General features: G+C 34.6%; 2 protein-coding genes across 2 annotated transcripts; one reads left to right on the top strand and one right to left on the bottom strand.

The window, feature by feature from the left end:
• Window positions 1–55: 55 nt before the first annotated feature.
• On the top strand, window positions 56–7,126 carry LOC119605352 (glycerophosphocholine phosphodiesterase GPCPD1). Its single transcript, XM_037958396.1, has 2 exons — window positions 56–498; window positions 4,892–7,126. Exon 2 carries the CDS (start codon window positions 4,930–4,932, stop codon window positions 7,102–7,104), a length of 2,175 nt encoding a protein of 724 aa, XP_037814324.1. The 5' UTR covers window positions 56–498; window positions 4,892–4,929; the 3' UTR covers window positions 7,105–7,126.
• A 2,216-nt stretch (window positions 7,127–9,342) lies between these two features.
• LOC119605360 lies at window positions 9,343–10,282 on the bottom strand. Its single transcript, XM_037958407.1, has one exon. It carries the CDS (start codon window positions 10,061–10,063, stop codon window positions 9,437–9,439), a length of 627 nt encoding a protein of 208 aa, XP_037814335.1. The 5' UTR covers window positions 10,064–10,282; the 3' UTR covers window positions 9,343–9,436.
• Window positions 10,283–12,944: the final 2,662 nt, after the last annotated feature.

Here is a 12,944-nt window from a genome sequence, read left to right on the forward strand (position 1 = left end):
ACTTTAAATAAACCATAAAAGTTATTATTAAACTTGTTTTTTACACCAAAAACCCATACCATCATCTATAAGTTAGATCCAAACAAAAAACAGACTTAATTAAAAGAATCTCTACATGACCCATAAAACAAAAACCAAAACACCAAAAATTCTAAAAAACGCATTGTTTTAGGAAATTAACACTAGGAACTCAGACACAAGAGCATGTAGCATCTTGCTCTGCTACAGTTATCAAAAAAGTTAAGCGTACAATAAATACATAGCGTTAATGATATTTTACCAATATTTTATGCTAATGATTACAGCCAGTAGCGTTAAAGAGTGAGAGTAGCTGCGCTGTTGTTTAATAATGATGTTAGTTGGTAGGTGGTTTGCTTTCAACTGTCGCTTGAAGTCATTGGCTTTTAAGGTTTAGTGTTATTTGTATTTGACCTGTTGATAGCGTGTTTGTGTTTTAAAATAGTGGGTTTTAGTTATAGATTAAGTTTAAAAATTAGGGTAAGTTTTAATTTGAATTAGAAGAACTGAACTAGAACTAATCAACAACTAAACTAGAACCAATCTAGAACTGAACAACATTGAACAAAATTCAACGAAAACTTATCTACAACTCAACTCAACTGGAATTGAACTAGAGTTCAACCACTAAACCGCTCAACTATTAAGCAGATCTACATTGAACTATAACTGGAACTAGTATAGAACTAGAACTGAACTAGAAACTGACTAGAACTGAACTAGAACTGAACTAGAACTGAACTAGAACTGAACTAGAACTGAACTAGAACTGAACTAGAACTGAACTAGAACTGAACTAGACTGAACTGAACTAGAACTGAACTAGAACTGAACTAGAACTGAACTAGAACTGAACTAGAACTGAACTAGAACTGAACTAGAACTGAACTAGAACTGACTAGAACTAGAACTGAACTAGAACTGAACTAGAAACTGAACTAGAACTGAACTAGAACTGAACTAGAACTGAACTAGAACTGAACTAGAACTGAACTAGAACTGAACTAGAACTGAACTAGAACTGAACTAGAACTGAAACTAGAACTGAACTAGAACTGACTAGAACTGAACTAGAACTGAACTAGAACTGAACTAGAACTGAAACTAGAACTGAACTAGAACTGAACTAAACTGAACTAGAACTGAACAGAACTGAACTAGAACTGAACTAGAACTGAACTAGAACTGAACTAGAACTGAACTAGAAACTGACTAGAACTGAACTAGAACTTGAACTAGAACGGAACTAGAACTGAACTAGAACTGAAATAGAACTGAACTAGAACTGAACTAGAACTGAACTAGAACTGAACTAGAACTGAACTAGAACTGAACTAGAACTGAACTAGAACTGAACTAGAACTGAACTAGAACTGAACTAGAACTGAACTAGAACTGAAATAGAACTGAACTAGAACTGAACTAGAACTGAACTAGAACTGAACTAGAACTGAACTAGAACTGAACTAGAACTGAACTAGAACTGAACGAGACTGAACTAGAACTGAACTAGAACTGAACTAGAACTGAACTAGAACTGAACTAGAACTGAACTAGAACTGAACTAGAACTGAACTAGAACTGAACTAGAACTGAACTAGAACTGAACTAGAACTGAACTAGAACTGAACTAGAACTGAACTAGAACTGAACTAGAACTGAACTAGAACTGAACTAGAACTGAACTAGAACTGAACTAGAACTGAACTAGAACTGAACTAGAACTGAACTAGAACTGAACTAGAACTGAACTAGAACTGAACTAGAACTGAACTAGAACTGAACTAGAACTGAACTAGAACTGAACTAGAACTGAACTAGAACTGAACTAGAACTGAACTAGAACTGAACTAGAACTGACTAGAACTGAACAGACTGAACTAGAACTGAACTAGAACTGAACTAGAACTGAACTAGAACTGAACTAGAACTGAACTAGAACTGAACTAGAACTGAACTAGAACTGAACTAGAAACTGAACTAGAACTGAACTAGAACTGAACTAGAACTGAACTAGAACTGAACTAGAACTGAACTAGAACTGAACTAGAGAACTGAAACTAGAAACTGAACTAGAACTGAACTAGAACTGAACTAGAACTGAACTAGAACTGAACTAGAACTGAACTAGAACTGAACTAGAACTGAACTAGAACTGAACTAGAACTGAACTAGAACTGAACTAGAACTGAACTAGAACTGAACTAGAACTGAACTAGAACTGAACTAGAACTGAACTAGAACTGAACTAGAACTGAACTAGAACTGAACTAGAACTGAACTAGAACTGAACTAGAACTGAACTAGAACTGAACTAGAACTGAACTAGAACTGAACTAGAACTGAACTAGAACTGAACTAGAACTGAACTAGAACTGAACTAGAACTGAACTAGAACTGAACTAGAACTGAACTAGAACTGAACTAGAACTGAACTAGAACTGAACTAGAACTGAACTAGAACTGAACTAGAACTGAACTAGAACTGAACTAGAACTGAACTAGAACTGAACTAGAACTGAACTAGACTGAACTAGAACTGAACTAGAACTGAACTAGAACTGAACTAGAACTGAACTAGAACTGAACTAGAACTAGACTGAACTAGAACTGAACTAGAACTTGACCTAGAACTGACTAGAACTGAACTAGACCTGAACTTGAGAACTGCACTCGGAACTGAACTAGAACTGAACTAGAACTGAACTAGAACTGAACTAGGAACTGAACTAGAACTGAACTAGAACTGAACTAGAACTGAACTAGAACTGAACTAGAACTGAACTAGAACTGAACTAGAATCTGAACTAGAACTGAACTAGAAACTGAATTAGAACATGAACTAGAACTGAACTAGAACTGAACTAGAACTGAATCTAGAACTGAACTAGAACTGAACTGAACTAGAACTGAAATAGAACTGAACTAGAACTGAACTAGAACTGAACTAGAACTGAACTAGAACTGAACTAGAACTGAATGAACTAAACTGAACTAGAACTGAACTAGAACGAACTAGAACTGAACTAGAACTGAATAGAACTGAACTAGAACTGAACTAGAACTTGAACTAGAACTGAACTAGAACTGAACTAGAACTGAACTAGAACTGAACTAGAACTGAACTAGAACTGAACTAGAACTGAACTAGAACTGAACTAGAACTGAACTAGAACTGAACTAGAACATGAACTAGAACTGAACTAGAACTGAACTAGAACTGAACTAGAACTGACTAAACTAAACTAGAACTGAACTAGAACTGAACTAGAACTGAACTAGAACTGAGCTAGAACTGAACTAGAACTGAACTAGAACTGAACTAAACTGAACTAGAACTGAACTAGAACTGAACTAGAACTGATCTAGAACTGAACTAGAACTGAACTAGAACTGAACTAGAACTGAACTAGAACTGAACTAGAACTGAACTAGAACTGAACTAGAACTGAACTAGAACTGAACTAGAACTGAACTAGACCTGAACTAGAACTGAACTAGAACTGAACTAAACTGAACTAGAACTGAACTAGAAACTGAACTAGAACTGAACTAGAACTGAACTAGAACTGAACTAGAACTGAACTAGAACTGAACTAGAACTGAACTAGAACTGAACTAGAACTGAACTAGAACTGAACTAGAACTGAACTAGAACTGAACTAGAACTGAACTAGAACTGAACTAGAACTGAACTAGAACTGAACTAGAACTGAACTAGAACTGAACTGAACTAGAACTGAACTAGAACTGAACTAGAACTGAACTGAACTAAAACTGAACTAGAACTGAACTAGAACTGAACTAGAACTGAACTAGAACTGAACTAGAACTGAACTAGAACTGAACTAGAACTGAACTAGAACTGAACTAGAACTGAACTAGAACTGAACTAGAACTGAACTAGAACTGAACTAGAACTGAACTGAACTAAAACTAAACTAGAACTGAACTAGAACTGAACTGACTAAAACTAAACTTGAACTGAACTAGAACTGAACTAGAACTGAGCTAGAACTGAACTAGAACTGAACTAGAACTGAACTAAAACTGAACTAGAACTGAACTAGAACTGAACTAGAACTGAACTAGAACTGATCTAGAACTGAACTAGAACTGAACTAGAACTGAACTAGAACTGAACTAGAACTGAACTAGAACTGAACTAGAACTGAACTAGAACTGAACTAGAACTGAACTAGAACTGAACTAGAACTGAACTAGAACTGAACTAGAACTGAACTAAAACTGAACTAGAACTGAACTAGAACTGAACTATAACTGAACTAGAACTAGAACTGAACTAGAACTGAACTAGAACTGAACTAGAATTAAACTAGAACTGAACTAGAACTGAACTAGAACTGAACTAGAACTGAACTAGAACTGAACTAAAACTAGAACTGAAGTAGAACTGAACAGGAACTGAACTAGAACTGAACTAGAACTGAACTAGAACTGAACTAGAACTGAACTAGAACTGAACTAGAACTGAACTAGAACTGAACTAGAACTGAACTAGAACTGAACTAGAACTGAACTAGAACTGAACTAGAACTGAACTAGAACTGAACTAGAACTGAACTAGAACTGAACTAGAACTGAACTAGAACTGAACTAGAACTGAACTAGAACTGAACTAGAACTGAACTAGAACTGAACTAGAACTGAACTAGAACTAGAACTGAACTAGAACTGAACTAGAACTTAACTAGAACTTAACTAGAACTGAACTAGAACTAGAACTGAACTAGAACTGAACTAGAACTGAACTAGAACTGAACTAAAACTGAACTAGAACTGAACTAGAACTAAACTACAACTTATTTTAAAATTGTTTTCCCAATTTTTTTAAGATTTTACTCTTTGACAGCTCTGATTCCGTATTATAATTGTCTTTTACCTCGCTAGATGGCCTTAAAACTCCGAAAATTCTGCAACTGGTGGTTGTATTTGCTTGTAATTGTTGTTTGCAATAAAGTCGCCTTAGCCAAGAACAATACCTTTCTAAATAATTTAAGCAAAGACACAGCAAATTTGTGTTACGGCGAATTAGAGGAATCGCCAAAAGACAGTGGCGTAACATTTAAAAATGTAACCCGAAGTGGAGAAAGGAGTTTGAAGTGTGTGCCCATGTTAAAACATTTTGAAGTTGAATTAACGGAACCATTAAGATTAGGTGAGGGAGTGGGTTTGACTGGAGATCATGCCAAACTGGGAGAATGGCAAATTGAAAAGAGTTTAGAAATGAGAAGAAGAAGGCGTAATCCCATGAAATGGTATCTGAAAATACCCATGTGCTCGGCTGTAAGAGTTTATTACCGATTTTTTATTTATTATATAGACTCAAAAGGTTTCAAACGCATACGCTATTGGGAGGCTCAGCAGCATGCTCGAGTTGTTGAGGCCTACGAAATGTTTCGTCATCAGGGCTCGAGGAAGTTTGGTCACGCCCATGCTTTGGCAGTGGGAGGAGGCAAACAAAATGAACGGGCATGGCTGAGAAAGGAGTATATCATACAATTTAAATTAACATGGCCTCAGCATATACAGTTTACGGAATTTACACATTTTATAAGGAATCCAAGATATGTTTTGAAATTAAAAGCCTTCGAAGAGGTTAAAGGGCAACCTAGTTATGAGAATTTGGAAGAATATGAAGATACTGAATTGCAGGTGGTGCGGTTTGTGAGCAAAAAATCTAATTTGAAAGCACTAAGTGAACAAGGAGTGATTTACAGGCCCGGGGACATAGTGGTTTTCCATATAACGGTGGCGGACTTTTTGGAGAATATGTATGTTTTGAGTATTTATACCAGACAGCAGGAACTTTTGGGTGAAGTGGTCATACCCTCAAAAGTATTGAAACGCAGTGAGGGCATTTTGGAGCTGCCGATATTAGATTCTAAGGAAAACCAAAGAGTTGGCTGGTTGACTTTGCCATTTTTGAGAATAAATGCTATGCCGGGAGCTTTAAAGCTTAACATGCGTGCCGGTTTTCAGCATTATTGGCCCTATAATTGGCCCACTGTGGATATAGGCCAACGTGGTTTAGGTAAAAGTTTTTACTATCATTCTGCTAATGTCATGGAAAATACTATTGAAAGCTTTTTAAAAGCCGGGGAGTATAACAGTGATATGATTCAGTTAAATGTGCAATTGACCAAAGATTATGTGCCGGTGGTGTGGCATGATTTTGGTTTCTTTACGGCCGCTCCAAATAACAATAAAAAGCTAAAGGGTAAAGATTTAAAGTTTGTATATATACATGACTTGACCTACCAGGAGTTGTTAAAGAAAAGGGTGTTTGTGTTCTTAAAGGGCGCAATGGTGGAGGTGACCCATTTGAATACAGTTTTTGTTCCAGATAAGGAGAGAATATTTCCTTTACTGAAGCAGGTTTATCAGAAATTACCCATTACGTTGGGTATAATGGTGGACATTAAATGGCCTCAGCTGATGAGTAGCGGTAGCTTTGAGTCCTTGCAGTCTTTGGATAAAAATCGTTATGTAAATGAGGTCCTGCAAACAACAATGGAATTTGGTTGTGGACGTCCTTTAATCTTGACAAGTTTTGATGCTGATATTTGCTCTATGTTGCGCTATAAACAACACATATTCCCAGTGGTTTTTCAAACTCTGGGACAATATAGTCCCTGGGAAACCTATGCCGATTTACGCACCCATTCCCTAAGCAATGCCATACAATTTGTGCAAGCCAGCGATATTTTGGGTACGGCAGTGTACGCAAAAGAGATATTCCCCGCCCATGATAATAATGATTTAAAATTGGCTTTTGAATTACAACAATTGGTATTTGTTTGGGGTGATGTGCTGCAAGATGAAACCATTTTAGAACATTTCAGAAATGAGGAACTGGCCGGCTTGATTTACGATCATATAGACGCCTTTATGCTGCAGCAACCTAAAAGCAAAAGAAAACGTTTTGGTTTATTTGAGGCCCCCGAATTACAACGCATATTTCTACGACAATGTATAGCCGCAGGTAATATGACCATGAGCGAGGGTTTGCCCGATACCCACTCACCGTTTTGGCCACGTGTACGCAGTTTACATGAACTTTAAAGCCGGCAAATTTCAATTAAATAAAATGTAATTGAAAATAATTTGAAAATGTTGTTTTTGTTTCATTTCCATTGGCAAACAATCAAGGCAAAAATTAGAAATCACAAGTACAAGGTAAATAAATGCGTATCTATGTATATAAAGAGAGGAAGTGTTTAACAGAATTTTTTCCTTGACACCCCATCCTAACAGTTTCAAGCACCATGCGCTAAACAATTGCCATCTAGACAACTACGTGAAGGGGCCCAGCAAATGGAACAACTAGCATGATGATGTGAGAGTAGAAACACTTAAATTCTTTTGCTTGCCTCATTAAAAACTTACGCCTCAGGACATTTAACATATATACACTGATACATACGCACACATTCTCACACATATGTAAACATTATTTTTATGTACATGTGTTAGTCAGAACATCTAATGTAACCGTGTCAGTTTTTTTCAAGCAGGGATTCCGAAACGTTTGTTATTTCTGAGAAAAGTTTAAAATAGTTTGCTTTAGTTCTTGGGGAAAAAGGATTGTGTACTTCTGCTAGAGTTTATTAAGGATTATTTTCACTTTTTTCTAATTTTTTATTTCCTCTCTTAACGCCGTTACTGTTTTAAAGGTGTAACGTATGTTCATTTATCCTGCTGGTATAATTTAATTGTTTTCTTAGCTTTAAGTGTTTCTAGCTTGCTTCAAATGTATGTCAGGGGTTTATATATGAATTAAAAGAGCACAGTGTTGTATGTTAGGTTAAGGGTCTAAGGAAGAGTGTATAAAACACATAGAAAAAATTTTGTGACAACAGAACTAGAAGAGAACTAGAACAGAACTAGAACAGAACTAGAACAGAACTAGAACAGAACTAGAACAGAACTAGAACAGAACTAGAACAGAACTGGAACAGAACTAGAACAGAACTAGAACAGAACTAGAACAGAACTAGAACAGAACTGGAACAGAACTAGAACAGAACTAGAACAGAACTAGAACAGAACTAGAACAGAACTAGAACAGAACTAGAACAGAACTAGAACAGAACTAGAACAGAACTAGAACAGAACTAGAACAGAACTAGAACAGAACTAGAACAGAACTAGAACAGTTCTAGAACAGTTCTAGAACAGAACTAGAACAGAACTAGAACAGAACTAGAACAGAACTAGAACAGAACTAGAACAGAACTAGAACAGAACTAGAACAGAACTAGAACAGAACTAGAACAGATCTAGAACAGAACTAGAACAGAACTAGAACAGAACTAGAACAGAACTAGAACAGAACTAGAACAGAACTAGAACAGAACTAGAACAGAACTGGAACAGAACTAGAACAGAACCAGAACTAGAACAGAACTAGAGCTGAACTAGAACAGAACTAGAACAGAACTAGAACAGAACTAGAACAGAACTAGAACAGAACTAGAACAGAACTAGAACAGAACTAGAACAGAACTAGAACAGAACTAGAACAGAACTAGAACAGAACTAGAACAGAACTAGAACAGAACTAGAACAGAACTAGAACAGAACTAGAACAGAACTAGAACAGAACCAGAACAGAACTAGAACAGAACTAGAACAGAACTAGAACAGAACTAGAACAGAACTAGAACAGAACTAGAACAGAACTAGAACAGAACTAGAACAGAACTAGAATAGAACTAGAACAGAACTAGAACAGAACTAGAACAGAACTAGAACAGAACTAGAACAGAACTAGAACAGAACTAGAACAGAACTAGAACAGAACTAGAACAGAACTAGAACAGAACTAGAACTAGAACAGAACTAGAACTGAACTAGAACTCTCTTCAATTCTGTACTATTTGGTTCCTAGTCGTTTTTCTACTATAGACGCCTCTGATCCCTTCCTAAACACCTACCTACGTTGACCTGTAAAGTGGTCGGTACACTGTGAGCTTTTGAGGTCAACCTGTAGTTGATGAAGATGGTCATACACATTCCAAACATATTTGAAATTTATTTAGAGAGTGTAACACACAGAGATTAACAATCAGTTGCAAGGAATTGATTTATTTTCACATTCCTGCTAAAGATGGTTGTTAGTTGATGGTGTTGGCATCAGCGCAATTTCAAAAATCTTAATTACATTTAGAATTCTTTTATTATACTTTTTCTTTTGTTTTTTTTTTTTTTGTTACAAGCAAATAGTAATGAAGGAAAATATTTCTTAAAAAGCAAACAATTAAATAAATGAAGTTGCGAGGAAAAAAATTAAAACAAATATTCAAAACAATCACAGAGTGTAATGGCTGGTTAAATTTACAATTTCAAAAGTTATGGAGTATGGAGAGAATGAGTAAAATGAGCGGCGAATAATTTACAAACAGGCGGCATTGAAGACATCAATATAGTCACCAGATACACAGGCACTGCCAATAGATCCCATGGTTTGACAAATGCCAGGAATTTTGCTGGAAATGTCAATGGAGCAGCGTCGTAGAGGAGAAGAGTTAGCGGTGGTGGAGGAGTGTAACTGATGACTTTCATGATGATGTTGATGTTGGCTGGAGGATTGTTGTTTGTGTTTAGGCAGCTGCGAGGAAGAGGAGGAGAGAAGTTGGTTATGGTAGTTGTTATGTGGCTGTACTTCTGTTTCCTGTAGTTGCATTTGCAACCACTGAGGCATTCCACTTTTCATGGGTAAATCATCAGCCAAATCATCATTATCCTCTAGTGCACTGCTGCTGCTAAAGCCATTGGGTCCATTTAAATCCATATTGCTGTCCTCAACATTGGGTGGCAATTCAACACCATTATCAGTTGAGACCAAAGGAAATGTCATGCGTCGTGTATAATCTCGGGATTTGGCAGCACCATTAACACCCTCATGCAACAGCTCCAAAGGTAGTTCGATGCCATTTGTTATTCCAAATGAACTGAATAACTGAATCAATACAATGATGGCAGCCGACATGTAGAAAACATTTCTCAAATGGAAAAACATGGTTAAGCAAAGGTAATCAAGGTATTTCTTCTGGGAGAATGTGGTAGTTAATGAACTGAGTTAGGTTGTTAGGTTCAGCTAGAGTTTTTAAAATGTTTTTGGAGCTTTAACTGCCAACTTCCGTTTTCGCTGTTGTTTACTTTGAAATGTTGTAGTTGAAATACTGTTGGTTGGTTTTTTTTTACGTTACAATTGATTGTAATGTGTTTACCAGGATTGTTAACGTACAAATGATGTTAACATTATTTGCTCTAATGGTTTATATAGCAATTTACCAATAGAGTAGAAAAGCAATACGAAAAACCCTTTTGGCAATCTTTGCAAAAGTCATCAACATCATCTATTACTTAACAATATGTGTCATGATGTCATTTTATTCCTTGGCTTTTGTCTGCTTTTGTTTATTTGTTGTTTTTATCCTTTTTTGTCGCTTTCACTCTATGTGATTTGTTTTGTTTGCCGTTTGTTAAAGATTTTCTTTAAAGGAAAACTCTTAAATGTCAAATGAAACCCCTCATATTGCTGGACATTTCGACTTCAAGTGGATGTTGGCATTATAACAATGACTTGATTATTATTTTATTACGTTTTTAAAAACTATTTAATATTTGTATGGGAGATGAAAAACATCAAGTACTTAAGTACTGGTGACAAAGGCTGTAAAGTAGTATTTGCTTAAAGTGTATTAAAAAAGTACTTTTTATACTATGAGTAAGAATTTTTACATATTAAAGTTTCATTGAGGCTAAATTTAAAGCGTTTTCTTGACTTCTTCTTTTAGGTGAAAAAAGTACTTTTTGTAAAAAAGTACTTTTATGTGAAAAAAGTACTTTTTTACAAAAAGTACTTTTTTCAGAAAATGTTTCTATTTTATCTTTCATTTGCAAAGAAAAAACTACACCATATAAATATGTTTTGAAAAAAGTACTTTTTTAAAAGTGCTATTTTGCTATAAGTACAATATACTAGAAAGTACTTTTCATTATTTAAGGATAATTTTTAATACAAATTGAGGCAAAATAAAAGAATTTGAATTATTTTCTCTTATATCTAGAAAAAGTACTTTTTGCAAAAAGTACTTTTTAAAGGAATTTCTTCAAAGATTTTCAAAAAACTACTTTTACAAAAAGCATTATGTGACTAAAATGTGTCAAAAATTTTAATTTTTCAGAATGAATTTTAACATGTTGAATGTTCTTCGCCCATATTCTTATATCCCAAAATCCCCTTTAGTACTTTTCTATTCGTCTCCCATCTGTCTTTTGTTCACAAAACAAAACAAAAAACAACATTCACATGTGTCTTATCTTTTGAAATTAGTAATGGAATCCATAAAACTAATATTTTCGCTAAATTAAACTACGTAGTCAATAAAATAACTACCTACAACAAGAATAACAAAAATAATAATGGATTTATTGTAAAAGTCATTGACTATAAAAGCCTGTTGAATGTTAAGACTCTCTTAACCCCTTCTTCATCTTCTTTTACTTTTCTTACACTATTAAAAACATTGTTCTACGATTTATTTATTTTCGTATTTTCATCGATAAGGTTTCATTAGTTTTATAAGTGTGTGCTTAAGTTTAATAGAAAAAGGATATTTATAAGATGAACTTAAGTAAAAGGACGACAAAATGATAAAATAGTCTCTTAAGTTAAACTTGAGTGGAATTCAACTAGAAATATTTAATTGCTGAAAATATAATAACAAAATAAAATGTTACAAAATATATTGTTATATGAAAACTTCTCAAATAATGGTCCACTTGAGAAATTAATAAAAATATGCTCTAAAAGGTACTTTTACTTCCTTAAGGATGATTTCCTTATATACTAGTCTATAGTCTAGTCTAGTCTAGTCTAGTCTAGTCTATAGTTTAGTCTAGTCTATAGTCTAGTCTAGTCTATAGTCTAGTCTATAGTCTAGTCTATAGTCTAGTCTATAGTCTAGTCTATAGTCTAGTCTATAGTCTAGTCTATAGTCTAGTCTATAGTCTAGTCTATAGTCTAGTCTATAGTCTAGTCTATAGTCTCTATAGTCTAGTCTATAGTCTAGTCTATAGTCTAGTCTATAGTCTAGTCTATAGTCTAGTCTATAGTCTAGTCTATAGTCTAGTCTATAGTCTAGTCTATCTAAGTCTAGTCTATAGTCTAGTCTATAGTCTAGTCTATAGTCTAGTCTTAGTCTAGTCTATAGTCTAGTCTATAGTCTAGTCTATAGTCTAGTCTATAGTCTAGTCTATAGTCTAGTCTATAGTCTAGTCTATAGTCTAGTCTATAGTCTAGTCTATAGTCTAGTAGTCTAGTCTATAGTCTAGTCTATAGTCTAGTCTATAGTCTAGTCTATAGTCTAGTCTATAGTCTAGTCTATAGTCTAGTCTATAGTCTAGTCTATAGTCTAGTTATAGTCCTATAGTCTAGTCTATAGTCTAGTCTATAGTCTAGCCTATAGTCTAGTCTATAGTCTAGTCTGTAGTCTAGTCTGTAGTCTAGTGTTTAATCCAATCCAGTTTAATCCAATTCTGATGTTTATAGTCCAGTGTAGTAAGTAACCTTATTTTTATTTAAAATTTTGCAAAAACATTATTAATTTTCTTAAATCCTTGTAACCAGACAAATTTCAATACAATTTGCTGTTGTTAAAAAAATAAATTACAGGTGTTTTTCTAAAACCTTGTCTAAAGCAGAAACTTTGTCTTTGTTTTAATATTCCTTAAGTCGCAAAGAAAAACAACAAAAAAGCACGTGCTTAAAACAAAAAACTGATTTGAAAATATTTATGCACTTGTAACAAAAAGGGAAAACAATTAAAATGAACTAAAGGAAAAAGTTTTCAACTCATTTTAAAATTCATAACTGTTAATCTTATACTCACACA

This window comes from Lucilia sericata, unplaced genomic scaffold (genome assembly GCF_015586225.1).
Source record: "Lucilia sericata isolate MDLA Ls3-8-SP2 unplaced genomic scaffold, ASM1558622v1 Contig000478F_arrow, whole genome shotgun sequence".
NCBI lineage: Eukaryota > Metazoa > Arthropoda > Insecta > Diptera > Calliphoridae > Lucilia > Lucilia sericata.